We start from the raw sequence: 19,870 nt of genomic DNA on the forward strand, positions 1-19,870 counted from the left end.
TGTCACTGTGATGGCAATTGGAAGATGATCACTGCCAAGAGAGTCCTCTAGAAGTTTCCATTGGCAGGTTCTGGGTCTCGAGGACCATGTTAGGTCTGGCGTCATGTCTGCTTGCCTTGTGTCCTGTCCAAGCCTTGTATGGGATTGCGGCAGAATAAAGAGCGATAGTCCATAATGGTAAAACTCTTCCTTGATACGACGACCACGAGGGCTGCACTTATTATAGTTCCAGGCTACGTGTTGAGCATTGAAGTCTTGACAGATTAGAATTGTATCCTTGGGATAGATCTTCCGAAAATGTATGTAGCTAAAGTCTACCGAGGTGCCCTTAGTCTTCCTTCGTGCGTTTTCTGGACGTATGTACACAGAAAAAAACAATTATTATTCTTTCGGGCGTAAGTTGAATGCAGCATCCAGTAACATTAGCAACATTCGAACACCAAGGCTCAGTGTCGACCTTTGTGTGGGTGAGTCTTCGATCCAGATACGCAGCTGTGCACACAGGTGTGTCGGTGTCTTCGGGGAAGCCATAGCCCTCGTAGTATCGTAAGCGTGGCATAAAGCAGTTCACCTCCTGCAATGCCACGACGGCGAGTCTGAGACTTATGCGACAGGCCCCAGCGAAAAATCATGCCTCCTTTTTTTTCTTTTTGAAGGAGCGGCAGTTACACTGAATCACTGTTGGGACGGCTCCCCCCACATCCCGACCGTGACCGCAAACATTAACTTGAGTGATCAGCAGAGCCATGTTGTGTGTGAGCCATCTGTGTCGGAGCTATCTGTACAGACAGCAAAGGCGCCATATTAACTCACGCAGCCGTGGTAAGACCTCCGAAGGAGAGCGTTCCATTGTGCATTGGGCGCTGCATGATGGTGCGAACGCATGTTTCGATAGCTCGTTCTATCATCGTTTGTACCCTTGACACGATGTTATGTTCCATTTGTGCCAGGTGTGCAGAGAAGATGGCTTCGTAATCAGGATGAATTCGTGGTTTTGGCCGCGTTTCTAGCAGCGTATTCTGGCCCTGCTCTGGTGCCCCGACAGTGATAGTTTTATGGATTTGTCCATGAACACGTGCACCTTCATTTGCTGAGAGTGAGGCGGGGACAGACTGACCTGCAATTTTGGCGTGACTAGCATTCGCGTGTTCTAGCACTTCGCTTTAGCCATCTGGACGAAATTAGCAAAGGCATGTTTGCTGTGGTCGAAAAGCGGTTTATTTTCCGGCGGTATTGCAGGAGTTGATGGAGCGCGGGGAGGCCCAGTGTAAGAGTTGTGTCTCAGGGTCACTGTCTTTTGAGGGCGCTCATGAACTTGCAGTTGTGAACCTATGGAGTTCTGGCTTTGATTGTGAGGGCGTTTTGACTTCACGCGCAGCTGTTTGTTGATCTTTATGCTCTGAGGGCAGTCTTGAGCCGTTGCAAGGTGTTTACCCCCCCCCCCCCCAATTGCGGCATTTCGGCCCCTGGTTGGGACAGACCTCGTCACTGCCATGCAGCTTTCCGCCACATGTGGCACAACGCGGTCTGTTAAAATTCGGACAATGCTGTTTTCCGTGTCCTAATTTGTGGCACGTCTCACAAGTGTAGACCTGCGACTTGAACGGATAGACTAGTATTGTGAAACACTTGGGCCCGATTTTGTATGGAAGGCTAGACCCTTTAAAAGTGACTACAGTGGTGCCTTTCTCCCCAATGGGGCGAGCGCTGATAATGTCGCACTTCCGGCAGTGCAGGTTCATGGTAACCTGCTCGGATGTCATTCCTCCTGCGTTGCGGATAATACCCCACATTTGATCCCTTTCTATGGCCTCGTATGCTTGAAATACAGCTGGCTTGCCATTTATTGGAAGCTGTATTAAAGACAGAACGGCATCTCGTGTCGCGATGATCGGTGTCAACCGCTATTTGATTACTCCTGTCCAAATATCTGACCTGAACGATCGGGTCAGCTTCCCTTTAATGCGTTGAGGGAGCGTTGTGCATATGATTCCGAAGTGCCTCATCAATAACAATGAAATTTTCATCCATGATTCTGCATGGCTCTGGAGGTTTTAGGATCACAGTGTGAGCATATGAACGGCGTTGGGTGCGCGTTCGCTTGTTTCTTGGCTGGATCGGGGCGTTTATATGTAACGGTTTTCCATGCTCCTTGTTCGCTGTCATCTTCGCGAGTAGACACCGAGTCCGAGTCATACGCATTAAACTATGGCGTTGCGTTGCAGTGAAAGACGCCATGACGAAACGCAGCCTTGGGTTTAGCTGCTGCAGCTATAGCGGTCAGTGTTCCGCGTGAGCGTTTATGCCCATGCTTGGCGGTGGGTACAATGAGGAGGTTTGAGACGAGTAAATCATCGTACTTGCCTTTGCTCCCTCTTGGTGGCTCAGGATCAGCAAGAGGAGCGAATGGATTCACGTCTGGACGCAGCGGCGTCTTTCTCGAAGCGGTGGTGTCCACCATGGCATCGGTCGAGGTGCTCGTTAGGGTTGGCGCATTCTCTGGCGTGAGTGCGTCTTCAAACTGTTGTAATTCCATGTCCTCGGGTAATGGAACATTCAAAGCTGCCTCTGGGTAATCCATGACCCCGGTCGATGCGACTTTTGGGCCCTAAGGCCCAAAGTAACAGGAGGAAGACAGTGACTGTCGGAGATGAAAATGCACACGTCTGTTAAACCTGGCCACCCGGTGGCGAGTGTATGCCCATGGGGGTGACATTTATCATACTTTTGCTTCAGTTTGAGGTTTATTTCTGTACACATAGTGTTTCAAGTGTTCGCAGGCTATTAGAATATAGTTGTATTGACAAAGTGTCTACTTTACCGTGTCAAATACTTGCACGCCCTTAATTGAAACAGTAAACCCTTGTATTTATTATCTTAAAAGCATGTCTTGTACACAATTTTGTCGGTGAGGAAGTTCCTGATGAGAAACTAGTACAACTGCAATCCAGAAAGCATCTTTTTCAAATTTCGGAAAACAGGATTGGCCCAATTTCAATGCTTCTGCACACAAATGTATTACACAGCGCAGGCTTATAAGCTCAATTCAATATGTAAAGTTTATACAAATATTCCTACAAATATATGTCGCACTATTGCTGGTACATTAGTTGAAATAAAATGTAAGAATGACTTAAGCATGGTGGACTTGACATTCGTCTCAAACATTAGATTACTCATCTATGTTACTTATAACAGGCTTCTTTTGTGTTAATAATGAAGTTCCAACTACCGTCATTCAACTTCTCTTGTAGCCCCAGATATAATAAAATGCTAGCATCCCTATATTGCATGCCGTCAATAACTTATTGAAATATCAAGAACAGACAACGAATACTCACCAAACACTGGCATTTATTTGATGCTCTGATGAAACAGACAGTGGAAAGCTCGCTTACTGAACAATCAATTCCTCAAAAAAAGTACCCATTTGTAAAAAAAAAGAAAGGCACGAGTAGAATAAGATCAAAAGAATCCGCGATGAACCATGTAGACCAGAACCAAGAGCCAACAAATACATGAATTGGTCTAAGAGAACAAGTTCATATGTACCAAAGAGAACACTGAAAAAAAACAGAACCTAAAGAACACATCATTTAGACATCCGTAGTGCAATAATTATTACAGTGAACGTACATAGTTTGTAGGGGCATGCAAACAGTAATTTTGAAGACCCGAAGGAACATCAATTACTTTTCAAATAATGAAAAGCCGCAATATAACAAGGCAAAAAGGTGTTTTGCCGACTTCTTTTAATTAAAGTTTAATTGTATTTCGACTTTTTTCTCAGCTACAACGGCTTTATGTGGGTTAGTTCTCGTAAATCCTTTTGCTCTGTGTTCCATAACGTGTTGAGAAAAGATCTAGAGAAAATATGGTAACCCCACAAAAGTGTTTCAGAGACCCTTTAAGAGCAAACTTCAGCTTGGGGGCTCCCATCTACATACATGGCAAAGGAGAGATCATTTTTCTTGAAAACTACTGCACGAAACCAGATGAGGTTTGTTGCATATAAAGGAAATAGAATGTAGTGACTGTTGGTAGTGAATTTTTGATTTAGGCCATCAATCTTTTAATAGCTATTGTTGAAAATCACGAATTTTCAAAAAACGACACTATCAAATTTACAACTCTGGCAACTCAGCAATGAAAAATACTGCAATTATGTAAAATGCTCCAAATAGGACGCCTAAAGCGGACAATATTTAGGTATGAAAGAAAGCGTTAAAATAAGCTACTCATAAATGAGTAGGACATCTGCAAAGTTCCTGTAAACAGTGTAACAAGTTGACAAGATATACATTGATACATCACATTTCTCTGCTTTGGAATATCTAGCGTATGCAGTTTACAGAGCTACGATATCTATTCCACGTGCAGACTTAAAAATTTATGAAGTTCTGGCTCTAATATTTTTAAAGATGAAAAATCTTTGTAAATTTCTGTTATAACATTCAGGCCTTCAAACTGAATTATGCTTCCAGCAGTCACCAGAATTTAGCTTTTTCTCTCAAATGTAACAAATTTCGTTACAATCAGCCCACTGGTTATTTCAGAAAAGCATTTCTGCGTTTTACATGTATTTGAATAGGCGGCATCAAAGTTGGGCCCGAGTTAAAGCTTGCTCTCAGGAGCATGTGGAGACACTTGTCCTACCTGATGCAGTAGAACAGTACGTAACATGCTACACGAATGTAGATTTTTAATTCAGACTCTAGTTAAACGAGATTGTTAAACTACCCTATAGTATGGAAAAATGGAACAAATTGTTTTTGTAACAGTGTATTTGCCGAATTGTGCATTGCAGTATGTATTGTGTGACACATTTGTTTTCCTATATGTATAATGTGCATTAGTAATTAGCGTTAATTCTTTCGGTTTCAATTGTACGTGAGTATACATTCTGTTTCACTTGAATTCCTTTTACACATATATGTATGTATATATTATATATATGCATTATGTCTGACACTCGTGTTATTGGGACTTAGGCAATTCTAGCTTAATATGTAATACCTAACCCTATGCTCTGTCACTGCTTGTTAAAAAGGGCTGCGGACCTTGTCAAGCCATAAAAGGCTTTCGGTTCGCGGTCCTCAACATCGTGGTGTTGAAAATAAAGTGAATTGAATTGAATCATGGTGCTGCGCTCTCCAAGTAAGTTCAAGTGATGAGGACCTGAAGCAGCTAGGCAATGCAACTATATGGCCGGTCACTTGTATTAATGCACCGGTGTATCTTCAGGGCATTCTTCAACGAGAATCACTGAAGGCAGAGTGGGCAATGAAGTGGCTTCTCGCCTCATGTGTTTCCTGAGGTTGCCCTTGTGTGTGAATCTCCGAGAGCATGCAGGGCACTGATATGGCTTCTCGCCTGTGTGGATGCGCAGGTGGGCTTTCAGGTGACCCTTTTTTGAGAAGCTCTGAGAGCATGAAGGGCACTGATATGGCTTCTCGCCTGTGTGGGTGCGCAGGTGGGCTTTCAGGTGGGCCTTTTGTGAGAAGCTCCGAGTGCATGAAGGGCAGTCAAATGGCTTCTCGCCTGTGTGGGTGCGCAGGTGGGCTTGCAGGCTGCTATGTCGTGAGAAACTCCGAGAGCATGAAGGGCAGTCAAATGGCTTCTCGCCTGTGTGGGTGCGCATGTGGGCTTTCAGCTGGGGCTGTCGTGAGAAGCTCCGAGTGCATGAAGGGCAGTCAAATGGCTTCTCGCCTGTGTGGGAGCGCAGGTGGGCTGTCAGGTGGGGCTTTCGTGAGAAGCTCTGAGAGCATGAAGGGCAGTCAAATGGCTTCTCGCCTGTGTGAGTCCGCAGGTGGATTTTCACGTCTTTTTTTCGTGAGAAGCCCCGAGAGCATGAAGGGCACTGGTATGGCTTCTCGCCTGTGTGGGTGCGCATGTGGGTTTTCAGGGTGCTATTTTGTGAGAAGCTCTGAGAGCATGAAGGGCACTGATATGGCTTCTCGCCTGTGTGGGTGCGCAGGTGGGCTTTCAGGCTGCCCTTTTCTGAGAAGCTCCGAGAGCATGAAGGGCAGTCAAATGGCTTCTCGCCTGTGTGGGTGCGGAGGTGGGTTTTCAGATGGCGCTTTTCTGAGAAGCTCCGAGAGCATGAAGGGCAGTCAAATGGCTTCTCGCCTGTGTGGGTGCGCAGGTGGGCTTTCAGGCAACCCTTGATTGAGAAGCTCTGAGAGCATGAAGGACACTGATATGGCTTCTCGCCTGTGTGGGTGCACAGGTGGGCTTTCAGGCCGCTCTTCCGTGAGAAGCTCCGAGTGCATGAAGGGCAGTCAAATGGCTTCTCGCCTGTGTGGGTGCGCAGGTGGGCTTTCATGTGGCCCTTTTCTGAGAAGCTCCGAGAGCATGAAGGGCAGTCAAATGGCTTCTCGCCTGTGTGGGTGCGCAGATGGGCTTTCAGGTGGGGCTTTCGTGAGAAGCTCCGAGAGCATGAAGGGCAGTCAAATGGCTTCTCGCCTGTGTGAGTCCGCAAATGGACATTCAGATAACACTTGTGTGAGAAGCTCCGAGAGCATGAAGGGCAATGAAATGGCTTCTGGCCAGTATGGATGCTGGCATGTGCTTCCAGAAGAAATAGTTCATCAGCCACATAGTCACATAGCTGACATGGGTGGAGGCATCCTTGCTTTGAGTTGTCATATTTGGCAGTTGATGCAGAAATTGAAGGCCCCAATGCTGCACAAATAAAAAAGTAAATAAAAAGTAAATAAGGGTTTTTAGGAAATGCCAAAAACGAACACAGATGCTAACTTTATTGACAAGCTATCTTTTTCATTTGATTTGGGAGATCTTCAGGGTGACTTTAAGTATGATGAAAGAAAGAACTAATGGTCATTTTTATTTACTCCATATTTCTGCATTTGAATGCTTCATGACCCTGTTTGTGAAGTCCACTTATAAAACGGATTTTTCAGAAAGCTAAAGAATTACAAAGTGACAGAATGTGGAGTGCTTGACTACTCTCTACTATGACCCTTAGAGAACACTTCAAAAATGCTTTGACCAAGCCTGTTCTCATATCCTCAACGATCACTTGACGCCCGGTAACCACATTAGGCACTTGCAAAATTTATGATTCGCTGGCACAACAAATTTGTTTTATACGAGACTTCATCAGCGAGTTTCTTCTTGACCACACATTCAACTTTGGCAATGTTATCGTAAGTCGAGATTGCAAGGAGTGGGCTAGGAAATTCCGCAGTTTTCCTCACATAACCTGCCAACACCTACAACCCGCATCCTCTTTCAGAACAGCCCAGAAAGAAAGAAAGAATAATATGCGTCTTTAACCCATGGTAACAACTGCATACGCAACCCCTAGATGTTTACAAAACAGCATCCATTTGGGGATAAACCGCTTTTCCATGTCATATCTGAAGCCAATGACTGCTTTACTGTTTCTGGAGACGGGATTTGGGCCGGTGAACACGGCCTATCGTGGCCCAAGTTCTACTTTTCCAGCACCATGTGCACTATTCACTGACTTCTAAATGCAAAATGGCGACCCACACAGAGGAGGAAAATGACCGACTGTGCAGGAGAGAAGGGAGATTCAACACACAGGGGTGGAAAAAGGGTGGGATTCCCCAGGAGATAGCGAAAGTATGAGTACTTGAGAACCTTGCCCTGAAGTGTGGCTTTGGGGCAGCGCACGCTGTGTTGTCATGGAGTGAAACTTCAAATCCAAATTCCAGTAATTCACACCCCGATCCTGATTTTACAGTAAATTTTTTACTATGTTTGGTGCAGCTTAGAGATGCAAAAATACGGCAACTTCTTTTAGAGTGCGCTCTGCTCCATGTGCTCTGCCATCGCAAAATATTGGCAAATGATTGCTATAACTGACAAGGAATGGTATGCTCCCTTTGCAAAGCGCAGTGGATTTTAACACACTAGCAGGTGAAGGTATCGTAGTATTTGCAAATGGAGGCACAGAGCACCATCGGTGGCTCCGAAGGAATGACACACACACACTAGTTTCATATCGTGCCCAACTTACCCCTCGGTTCCAGCGAGGGTGCTTATATATATATATATATATATATATATATATATATATATATATATATATATATATATATATATATATATATATATATATATATATATATATATATATATAATTTAACAGGAATGTTCGTCTCAGCAACATGGGCACGGCGTTTCGAAAAGGGCCACTAACACAAGGAAGCCAGATAGAAAAACTGACAGTGAGACACACACGAACGTCAACTTCTTCCATGCTGTCACAGAACTGGTGCCGAAGTGCTCCCGTACAACACACTTTGGAACGGTGCGGTGGGTTGCGCCACCAACATCTTGCTAGTTTAATGTCCAATGTCCTACCTATGAATTCCAATAAACAAACTTCGTGAAACCCTATTGTGAACTTTGTTCTTGTACGCCCTTGTTGTTTCTAGTTTACCTAATTTTTTCCAAGCTTCAAGTCGCCTTTTACTAATCTCCATTCCGGACATGGTTATTTTCCCCCTGCTCTTGATGAATCCAAAGGCTTCAAGGACGCTAGTGATTCCTAAATCGACCGCTGCGCAGATATCTTCACATTCTAATATACCATGCTCCATTCCTTTCACCGGCGGCACCTCCTCTCTTTGCTCCAGCAAGGAGAGGAGGCGGTGGGTTGCACCACCAAGCTCTTGCTACTATACTGCTTAATATCCTACCTAGGTTAAAAAAGAAAAAAAATGATTTCCCACAACCAAATTTTCTGACCCCCTATTGTGAACTGTGCTTTTGTACGTCTCCGTTTTTTGTCGTTTCCCTACTTTTCTTCCACCAATTTTCCTACCGCCTCTTACTAATCTCTATTGCGGACATGTGTATTTTTCACTTGCTCTCGCTGAACTCAAGGGCTTCAAGGCCAGTGGTGGCTACGTCAACCACTGGGAAAATGTCTTCACATTCTAATACTAAAACACGCTCTATCGTTTCCCTACTGTACCGCAGCAAGCACATGCTTCTTCTTCCTATCTCCCTTTATAAGTACGTGTTCAGAGGCATTCTGATCTCTCTTCAAAATGTAATGAGCTTCCCTTTGAGTTATCATAAATTGTTTCTTTTCTGATTTAGCTTTTTCATCTTACGTAGTTACTCATGGTACGTTTCTTTTTTCATTGACACCACCCACGAGATTATTTCAGTTTCTGACTTTTCGCTTGATGTTCTTTGTTGCTGTGTTCCTCACCACACAGGCCGCATACTTGCTGGTAAGCTTCCTAGTTCTTTTCCTCCACTATGAATGAATGTTATTCTTGTACAAACACCTGAACACTCTCCCAGTCTATTCACTTTCTTCTATATTCCTCAGTCGTTATTCACGATTAGTTTGTCTGTGAGCTTCCTCCACCTCAAAACTTGTCCAGCCCATATCACTCTGGATAGCTTCATTTATAGTCTTCCCGAGTGCCCAAAGCGAGGCGTCCGGCTGACCTTTGGTTCCAATCGAGTCCCAATTGTATCCCTGATTTCAAGCAAACAACCGCATTTCGAAATGTAAGTCTTGGAACTATTAGATCTTTCCGCATACCCCACAGCACCTCGCACCTATTGTATCTCCCTAGTGCTCTGTGTTTCGTTATGGCCGCACTTCTCTTCCTCTTTACCTTATTCTTTTTTCCTGTGTCTCCTTACATTTATTGCCTTCATTTATCTGTATGCCAAGGTGTTTATATTCTTTTACGCAAGATATTTCCTGGCCCTGTATTGTCACTGTTCGCTGTTTTCAATTATAACTATTGCACCTCATTTTTTCAACACTACATTTCAGACCTAACTTATGGCCTTCCTGTCCACAGAATTGGCCAGACAATGCATGTCACTTTGCGTGTTTGCTAGCAACGCAATGTCGTCCGCATAAAATAAACCTGGAAGCTGCTGCTCTACTCCTGTACCGGTTTGCTTGTATGAGAGATTAAACCCAATATTACTTCATTCTAGCCCTTTTCCCTCCTCACCATGAACATCATAAACAGCAGTGGGGATAACAGGCACCCCTGCCTCAGTCACATGTTGATATCAACCTTCTTCTCGCTCCTCATCCCTTCCCATTCATCGCAAACTGTATTTTCTAGGTAAATCACTCTTATAAGCTGTAGACAGTCGTCGCCTATGCCTTCCTCTTTTGGGGATCAACCGGCACCCCGCATGCCACCATGTTGAATTACGCTGGCTTGAGGCTTGTTTGGAACAGCTGGTGGCTTTAATTGAATTGGTGTCGCAACTAGGTGACATGAGCCGCCACCCGATTTCAAGGGTTAAGCTTTATCCATCCATCGATCGTGAACGGTTAACTTTGCCACTTGTGTGCAGCGTGCGTCTCCCGGGATATTCTCGCCTTTCGGAAGTGAATTTTAGCTGTGTGTTCTAGACACTATAGCCTCGCCTCAGGCCTCTCCGCCGAACTTTGCAAAGAAGAAATGCGGCAACTACACCACCTTAACTTTGGAAAAGAAAGCTGCGATCATTGAACTCATGGAGAAAGGACGGACGCATGCTGACGTGGTGAAGCAGTTCCAGCTGTCGAAGCAAGCAGTTTCAGATTACATCCGAAACAAGAGCAAGATACTGTCTGCCTTCGAGAATTCACTCGAAAGAAAAAAACGGACAGCAAGGGTGATCATCTGCATCTGGAAGACGCATTCAAATTGTGGCTTAAAGGGGTGCGGAGAAAGACTCTTCCAGTTTCTGGTGACACGCTTGAACATAAGGCCAAAGATCTCGCCATCAAGATGAACATTGACAACTTTAAGTTCACTGAAGGATGGCTGCGCAGCTTTAAGAAAAGGCATGGAGTATCCTTTAAGAAGATGTGCGGTGACAGTGGAGCCGTCAACCAGGCAGGCTGTGGTGGCAGAATACTGCCGCAATGATTTGATCTTTGTCCTGCAATATTACAGCCCTGACGAAATTTTTAATTGCGATGAAACGGTTTTATTCTTTAGGATGCTGGACCGTTTGCTGTATTTCTCAGGTGATCCAAGTACTGGAGGGCGGCTCAGCAAAGAAATAATTACGGTTACGGTCGGTGCGAACGCGACCGGTACCGAGAAAATTCCACTTCTTGTGATTGGAAAGTCGCAAAACCCCAGGTGCTTCAAGGGCCCCAGAAACCTGCCAGTATGGTACATGACCAATCTAAAGGCATGGATTACGCAATCATTATTCGAGGGTTACCTGCGCCTTATGGACGGAATGTTTCGATCCCAGCAATGCCAAGTGGTGATTTTTGTCGACAAATGTGCAGCCCATGGCGCTGCAGACAATCTCCAGGCCATCCGGCTGGAATTTTTGCCCCCGAATACCACGAGTGGGCTACACCCCATGGGCCAGGGCGAGATACAAAAACTTAAAAGCGCTCTACCATGCTAGTCTGCTTCACCGCACAATCCTGTGCATCAACAACGAAAAAGTGCACACCGTGAACCTCTTCACGGCAGTCTGCATGCTTGCTGATTCGTGGAAGGCCGTTCAGCCAGCAACGATAGCAAATAGGCACGCTGGCTTTTGCGCTGCTGAACCTTCAACTGTGCGCGGAGCCTACTCACCACGAGGTCGTGACACAAGTGCTTACACTGCAAAGTGATTCCGGATCCGATGCTTCAGGTGTCCTCAACCAACGACATCGGACATTAACAGTGCGCTGATGTTGCTGTCAAATGTGTACGACGAGAGGACAACCCTCGCGCAAATACCAGCGGATGTCGTCGCATGGAGGTGCAAAATGAGGCAAGGCACAATCCGTGACTATTTTAACGCGATAGTGTTAAGGAGTTCGTGTCGCAGAAAAGCCGGTGTCGTCGGCGTCGGTGTCCGCGGCGTTGGCCGTGAGCGATAAATCACGGCAGGCACTTCGTAATAAAAAGTAACTTCCAAGATGGGCTGGGCGGGAATCGAACCAGGGTCTCCGGAGTGTGAGACGGAGACGTTACCACTGAGCCACGAGTTTTTTTTTCTTTATTGACCACTGAGCCACGAGTTCGATGCTTCAAAGCGGTACAAAAGCGCCTCTAGTGAACGCGGTGTTGCCTTAGAAACGAGCTGTTTCTAAGGCTCAGGCGTGCGTCGCTTGCTCAGGCGCACATTTCGTTGTCGCGCCGAACGCTGCGTTGCTCAACGCTCACCGTGTCCGATACTGGGCGCGTAGTCGCTGCGCCGTAGCCCATTGTCTTACACCCCTTGGCGGGTCGACGGGAACGCTATCGCGTTCCACTCTTGAAGGCGGAGCTTAAGCGTCCTCCAATTTTTAATGTTGATCCGCAAATATAAAGTTCATTTTGCCCATTCAGAAGTTTTTTCGGACTGTTGCTGTATTCGGACATTTTCCCATCCCATTGTAGTCTGAGAAATCGGTCGGCAACTGTAAATATAACTGAGTGCAGCATTTCGACACAATTTCACATGTTGTTATAGTCATTCGCAATATATATATATATATATATATATATATATATATATATATATATATATATTATACATAGAGAGAGATAGAGAGCGAGAAAGAGAGCACAGATCGTTTGTGGTTTGACACTCCCCCCACTCAATGAGACATAGTTGGTATACCACTGTTACCACTTCCGTCCTGCTGGTGTCAGTGATGTTTGCGGCGGATGGACGTGTTTTTCCAGGGCCCCGTGGCATCGACGAAAAGATGGCGAGTTTTTGGTACATGCTTTCAGCTTGCTTCTGTTTTTGATTTCCTGATTTTTTTAGCCTTTAAATAGTAATTGACTAGTTTTCTTTGTGTGTGTGTGTGTGTGTGTGTGTGCGTGCGTGCGTGCGTGCGTGCGTGCGTGCGTGCGTGTGTGTGTGTGTGTGTGTGTGTGTGTGTGTGTGTGTGTGTGTGTGTGTGTGTGTGTGTGTGTGTGTGTGTGTGTGTGTGTGTGTGTGTGTGTGTGTGTGTGTGTGTGTGTGTGTGTGTGTGTGTGTGTGTGTGTTTAGTTCTGCAGGATAGCCACAGCATCCATTCGCGAAACGTGTTTCAACACATGCAACTGTTTTGGGACGTTAGCCTTTGTGGCTTTTAAATAGTAGTTTGGAAGTCGCAATACCATTAGCTATTAGTGGTTGCAGTCTGTGTGCATTGGTATCGGTAGTACTGCTTTGGTAGGACAGTGAGAGCGTGTTTGAGCACGTGTGAACACATGTAGTACCTTAAGTCTGTGAGGCCTTCATTGCTTCTAAATCATTGGTGATAACTACTTTGCAGCATTTTAAGGATCTAGATTCTGTGCGTATAGGCCTTTGCTAGAAGGCACATGCTCTGAAAGCTTCGGTGTTTGTATTAGAAAAAGAGAAGTGCAACACATGGCAAGAAAGATGGTAAAGCGTGCAGTGTACAGGGAGTCCCCCAAGGTAGACAAGGGGCCGGATGAGAACAGGGAGGAAATCATGTCAATCGCCAGACACTGTGATGTCGATGCTAGGCTGAAGAAAATGGGGGCTTTCCAGGATGAAATTGAGAAACGGGTCAAAGAGCTGGAGCGTGATGGACAGAAGGCGGTGGAAAAAAGACCAAGCCGCCGAAGAAAAGCTGCACAGGGCCGCCATCGTGAAGGAGAATGTTCGCGACAATGCAACGCAGTCTGCCAACATGAATGGAGAGGGAGTGTCAACAAAGCACGTGGAAGGTATGCAAAGTAGGGTGCGAGTACCTGGAAAGAGCTTCACCTATCTTGATGCGACCACAAATGAAAAGCAGGAACGCAGAGGTCAATGCCCCTTGTCAAATCCAAACGACACGGAAACCTCCCCCTTTTCCCTTCCCACTTTCAATAAAGTTTACCACCGCCACGACCAGAAAAGCTTGACAAAGGGAAGCAGGGAGAGGCCTCGACAATAGGAGAGAGTGAAAGTATGATTATCGCCGGCGACGCAAACCTGGCTAGGTGCTCAGAGGCAATTGTGGAGAGGGTGAAAGCTGAAAAAAGAGTGGCGGTAGGGATATTTCCAAGAGTGACATTAGGCACTGCCATGGAGCAAGCAAAAGCAAAGCTTGCGGGAATAGCCCACGGACGTGACCTTGTCGTAGTCACAGGTGGGCTAAATAACATCCCAAACAAAAAAGACAGGACTAGCCTAGCCATTGGCAAAGGAGGCAGACGACTTGTGTGAGCTGTCCCCTCAGGTGTAGATCGTGGTGTGCATGGTGCCGGATATGCCTGCACGTGATAGTAACGCACAAAGAGCCATAGTGGCTACTAATGAAGCTATATGGACTATGAGCCGAGAGAAAGGTTTCGACGTTGTACAGGGTGTCTACCAAGTTGACATTTCCAAATTCCCTGAGTTTTCCAGGTTTTCCCTGAGTGCCTTTGCAAGATTCCCAGAGTGATGCAGAACTATGTTTTATGTCAAGACGGGCTGAAACCATATCACCCGATGGTGTCACTCTCTAGTAAGCATATGAATTTTCTTTAAAAAAAGAACGACTTAATCCAATTTGAATACTAAGGAGTAGTGTTTATGTAATGCAAAAATAGAATAGACGGGAGGGGTTAGTAAAAAGCACAGCAAATAAAACGTCTTTGAAAAAAATTGCAAATCGAGTCGGACATTCTCAAATACTAACGAAAAGCAGATGCATACAGAAGCAAATCTTTTCGAATATGAGCTGTTTTTATCAATTGATAGCAAGCTCAGTGGTATGAGGCCCGAATTGTGTCACAATTTAGATTTTCAACAGCTCGTAAGTCAACCTCCACTGTCCTAACATACTCTCAAGCCCACGCATGACGCCTCAGTGTTGTGTTTCACGGCTTCAAAAAGTTTATTTTGGCTTGGATGAGGGACACCTGTATCTCGGAATCAACCAACATTGTTTTTTGAGCTCAAGCTCCTTCAAATCGGCGGCAGCACACTTCCTTTCCCGTTCTTTCCTCAATGCATAGGTCTTTCTGTTCTTGTCCTCCTTCCGCCACTCGTTCGCCCCACGGACTATTTGAAGCATCATCTTGGTCAATTGCACAGTCCACGTCCGATTTTCCGAACTCCCTAGGGGCCGCCAAAACGTCCGAAAAATCGGCCAGTTGGAAAAAATAAATGCATGTCATTTAATGCCCTTACGGGCTCAAACCGCCATAGGCACATTCGAAAACGCTCTGAAGGCCTGTCGGTACACGTATTAGGCATATCGGTGCTCGTACTGTGACAGGGGAGACCGGGTGCAAGCGCGTATAATTAAGGAATACATACTGTGTCCGGTGGCATAGCCGCTTCCCACGCTTGTTATGATTCACTGCAATACTTTTACGTATGCTTCACCAAGTAACATTTCCGTACGGAGGCGAAGCTGACTTTCGGGAACGGGCATTATGCAACGCACTGTGCTTTCCAAGCTTCTAAGCCAATCGCGAAGACCACAAAGGCGGAGTCCGTGGCATTGCTGACAGCAGCGAATTCGCTCAATAAAAAACACGGCACCCAATGGCAAGAAGCTTCACAGCGAAAGTCGAAGCAGCTAGGCCTAGCGTTGCTGCAGTGGTGGCTACGGCTGCCAGCGGATCTGCATGCGAGAGCGCCGGTTCGAGGCGGCGAGGTAATCAAAATGGCAGCGGTGGTGGCTTCGATTAACGCCGTTTCGGAATTGCGGTTAAGGCAAAACGTCCGGAAAAACGGACGTCGAAGAGTTCTTGCGTCCGAAATTTTTGACGTTCTGATACACCGACTATATGGGCTACGTGGAGGTGCCGCGAATCCATCCAAATTATCGGGAATCCGGAAAGTTGGTTGTTGACTGTACACTGGCAACTCCTCCAGCCGACGACAGACAATCAATGACGATTCATTACGATTCCTGTCTGTTACTCGAGCCAGCATTACCACGACTTTCGACCATTTCAATAAAATTACAGCAAACTTTCCCTGATAGAGGCACAAATTCCCTGAGTTTTTCCAGACTACTCAAAATCCCTGAGAATTCCTGGTGCTCCCGGTTGGTAGACACGCTGTTGAAAACAGGGAAGTGAAAAGGCGTGGTGGTTTCTAACGAGACGGGGTCCACTTCAACCACAGGCTTGGACGAGAAGGGAGCAGGCGACTTGCTGGTCGTGCGGTTGCATTCTTAAGGGGCCCACGGACGATCAGGAGGCCAGTGTAAGTAGTGATGAAAAAGGTCCCCCTAAAGGAACCTCGGAATAGCATAATTGTAAAAAAAAAGCAAAAGGAGGAAATCAAGAAAGAGAGCTCGCCATGCAAAGGCTACATAAACATGCAGGCCAGCAGAAGAAAGGAGACGTGGGTAGAGATTGAGGAGCAGTTAAATAAAGAACAAACAGGGGTGTATTCGGTTACAGAAACACACCAATTAGAGAATCGAAAGAGCCGCCAGTGATTGGGAATTATGTTTGGGAAGGGTGCAACAGAAAGAAATCTCAAAGAAAGGGAGAGGGAGTCGGAACGCTCATCCATCAGGGAGTCAAATGGAAAATAATAAATTCAAAATGTCAAGAGCATCTGTGGTTGTCATGTACAATTAGTGGAAAGAAAACTTTGCTGCAGGTGTAACGAACTTGTGGACTGGAAATAATTGCAGAGAGAAGAATCAAGGGTTAGTGGAATGTCTAAATGCCAATATCAAGGATTTCGGGAATGGTGCCCAAATTATTCCATTAGGTGAATTGAATGCCCACATACAGGATCTATATGGCTATACAAACAACAATGGGAAGTCAATGCTAGATCTTTGTAAGCAACATAACCTCGTTATCGTGAATACAGGGCCTAAGTATGACAGGCAGACCACGTGGGAAGTGGAAAACCGGCATTCGACAATTGATTACTGCCGGATGATAGAAGGAATTCATGATTAGTTGAGAGAAATGGTCATTGACGAGGAAGGGTATAGTAGCATAGGCAGTGACCATAAACGCGTCATTTTAAAGCTGGTGAGCTAATTTGGGTTCAATGGCGCAAGAGCGACTAAAGCCATGCTGTGCCAGCCAGAAGATATTGTTACGTGTGGAAAAACACAGATGAAAGAGGCTACATACAGGGTATTTACACTGGAGCCAGACCACCAGGCCGACACTCGCCCGCGAATAGGGCACGGGCCTACTTCGTCGTCGTTCTCGCGGCGGCTCGTCCCTTGAGCATCGCTCGATGATATCGTAATACTACCCCCCAGCGCAAAAGCGCCATCACGGTGCTGCTAAATATCAAAGGCGCGTGGAGAGTTGTAGGGTTTGAGTCGGGCGACGTGGACAATGTCAGTGGTTGTCACAGCGGAGGACGTCGTGGGTGTGTCTAGAGCGATTTCGTAGGTGACATCGTTTACTTGGCGAAGCACACGATATGGGCCTGGGTAGCAGGAAAGCAGTTTTTCACAAAGGCCAACTTTACGCGATGGTGACCAATGCAACACGAGGGCGCCGGGCACAAAATGGACATCGCGGTGACGGAAGTCGTAGCGTTGCTTTTGTTTGCCTTGAGAGACTTGTGAGGTGCGCGCAAGTTGGCGAGCATGGTCAGCATGGGCGATAACATTACGGGCATAAGCGCTAGTTGAACCTGTGATGGACGGAAGCACAGTGTCCAGTGGTAGCGTCGGTTCACGGCCATACAAGAGGTAAAAAGGCGAAAAGCCAGCAGTTTCAAGACGGGAAGAGTTACACGCAAATGTGATGCCAGGTAGAGCCTGGTCCCAGTTACGGTGGTCGTCTGAAACGTATTTAGAGGCATATCTGTAAGGGTGCGCTTCAAACGCTCAGTGAGGCCGTTCGTTTGAGGGTGGTAGGAGGTGGTAAAGTTACGCTGTGTTCAGCAGGCACGCATGATGTCGTCAATGATTTTGGCTAAGAACGTACGGCCACGGTCTGTTAGCAATTGACGCGGAGCACCATGAATCAAAATGATATCACGCAGGAGGAAGTCCGCAACATAAGTTGCGCAACTAGTCGGAAGAGCGCGGGTTACGTAGCGGGTCGCGTAGTCCGCCGCGACGGCAACCCACTTGTTTCCTGATGTAGACTCTGGAAATGGGCCGAGACGGTCTAAGTCGACACGATCGAAGCGCTCGGCAGGGATGTCGAGCGGCTGCAGGTAACCAGCGGGGGGCTGGGAAGGCTTCTTGCGTCGTTGGCAAAGTTCACAAGCGGCGACGTAACGTCGTACAGAACGGGCAAGGCCCGGCCAGAAAAAGCGGCGCCGTACACTGTCACAGGTTCGAGATACGCCGAGGTGTCCTGCCGTTGGTGCGTCGTGGAGCTCTTCTAGAACGGTTGAGCGGAGGTGTTTAGGTATGACAAGTAGGAACTCAGAGCCGTCCGGATGAAGGTTACGGCACCTACGCCATGACCGTTGGCATCTGTACGTAATTCTGTAGGGGCATCAGGGTCGAAGTGGGCGAGAATGGGTGGTGAGGAGAGAAGAGGGACGAGACGAGAGAAGGCGGCGGCTTCTGCAGTACCCCACGAGAATTGTACGCCTTTCTTCAAAAGATTAGTGAGAGGTCTAGCAATTGCCGCACAATCTTGAACAAAACGACGAAAATACGAGCATAGCCCGACAAAACTTCGAACGTCTGCGGCTGTCTTCAGAACCGGAAAGTCTCGGAAAGCGCGAGTTTTGTCGGGATCAGGGTGTACTCCGTAAGCGTCAACGAGATGACCCAGAAGAGTAATTTGGCGGCGGCAGAAACGACATTTCGACGAGTTAAGTTGCAGCTTCGCCTTTCGAAATACATCAAGTATAGCTGTTAGACCCTCAAGGTGAGTGTCGAACGTGGGTGAGAAAACGATGACGTCGTCGAGGTAGCAAAGATGTTTGGACCATTTGAAACCACGGAGCAAGGAGTACATCATACGCTCAAAGGTGGCAGGGGCATTGTATAATCCAAACGGCATTACTTTAAATTGGTATAGGCCATCAGGTGTGATGAACGCGTTTTTTCTCTGTCCATATCGTCAACAGCAATCTGCCAGTATCCAGAACGAAGATCAATAGAAGAGAAATAGCTGGAACCGTGGAGGCAGTCAAGGGCGTCGTCTATACGTGGGAGCGGGTAGACGTCCTTCTTAGTAATGTTGTTCAGATGCCGGTAGTCTACACAGAAGCGCTACGCGCCATCCTTCTTCTTAACCAACACTACAGGTGACGCCCAGGGACTCGAAGAAGGCTCAATGATGTTTTTGTCTAGCATTTTGTCGACTTCACTTTGAATTACCCGGCGTTCCGACGCAGAAACTCGATACGGTCGTCGGTGAATAGGAGTAGCATCGCCAGTAAGAATCCGATGCTTGACCACGAGCGTCTGGCCTAAAGGGCGATCGTCGAAGTCGAAAATATCTCTGTAGGACGATAATGTTGGTAAAGGTCTTCAGCCTGCGCAGAAGACAGGTCCGTCGCAACCATATTCTGTATCTTGGGATCGGCGGCCGACGCTGGCACGATGGGCCTGCTAAGCTCGCAAGAAGCATCGGTCGATAATGTTGCCATGTGATGGTCGCCGAGACAATCAATGTTGGCAAGGCAATTCTACCTTGCGGTAGAATTTGCTTTGCCAATCCAAATTTAAAGATAGGCATGAAAGTGCAGTTCGCAGTAATAGTAAGTATAATGTGAGGCACGGTAACGTCATACTGTAGTGGAATGTTGGGCAGAGGAGTGACGAGGTACTCGCCATCAGGGACTGGTGGGGAAGACATGAGTTCAATATAGGCAGGCGAATAAAGCAGGTGGGGCGTAGGCGGCACTGGGGTGTGTCAGAAGGTTCTGCGAGAATCGGCAACTCAAGGCGAAGGGTACTGGAAGAGCAGCCAATAAGAGCAGAATGCGCGGAGAGAAAATGGAGGCCGAGAATGAGGTCGTGGGGGCAATGAGCAATCACGGTGAAGAGGACAGTAGTGTG

The 19,870-nt window shown here is 46.7% G+C and overlaps 1 protein-coding gene across 2 annotated transcripts in view; it reads right to left on the minus strand.

The window, feature by feature from the left end:
* Window positions 1-2,847: 2,847 nt before the first annotated feature.
* The window catches only part of LOC142590440 (uncharacterized), a 75,000-nt gene continuing 57,977 nt past the window's right edge, over window positions 2,848-19,870 (minus strand). For both annotated transcript variants that reach the window (XM_075702550.1, XM_075702549.1), the window contains one exon: window positions 2,848-6,684. In XM_075702550.1, coding sequence (XP_075558665.1) covers window positions 5,222-6,684 — 1,463 coding nt within the window. In that variant the 3' untranslated portion in view covers window positions 2,848-5,221. The remainder of the gene's footprint in view (window positions 6,685-19,870) is intronic.

The sequence above is a fragment of the Dermacentor variabilis genome, chromosome 8 (assembly GCF_050947875.1).
Source record: "Dermacentor variabilis isolate Ectoservices chromosome 8, ASM5094787v1, whole genome shotgun sequence".
NCBI classification, from domain to species: domain Eukaryota; kingdom Metazoa; phylum Arthropoda; class Arachnida; order Ixodida; family Ixodidae; genus Dermacentor; species Dermacentor variabilis.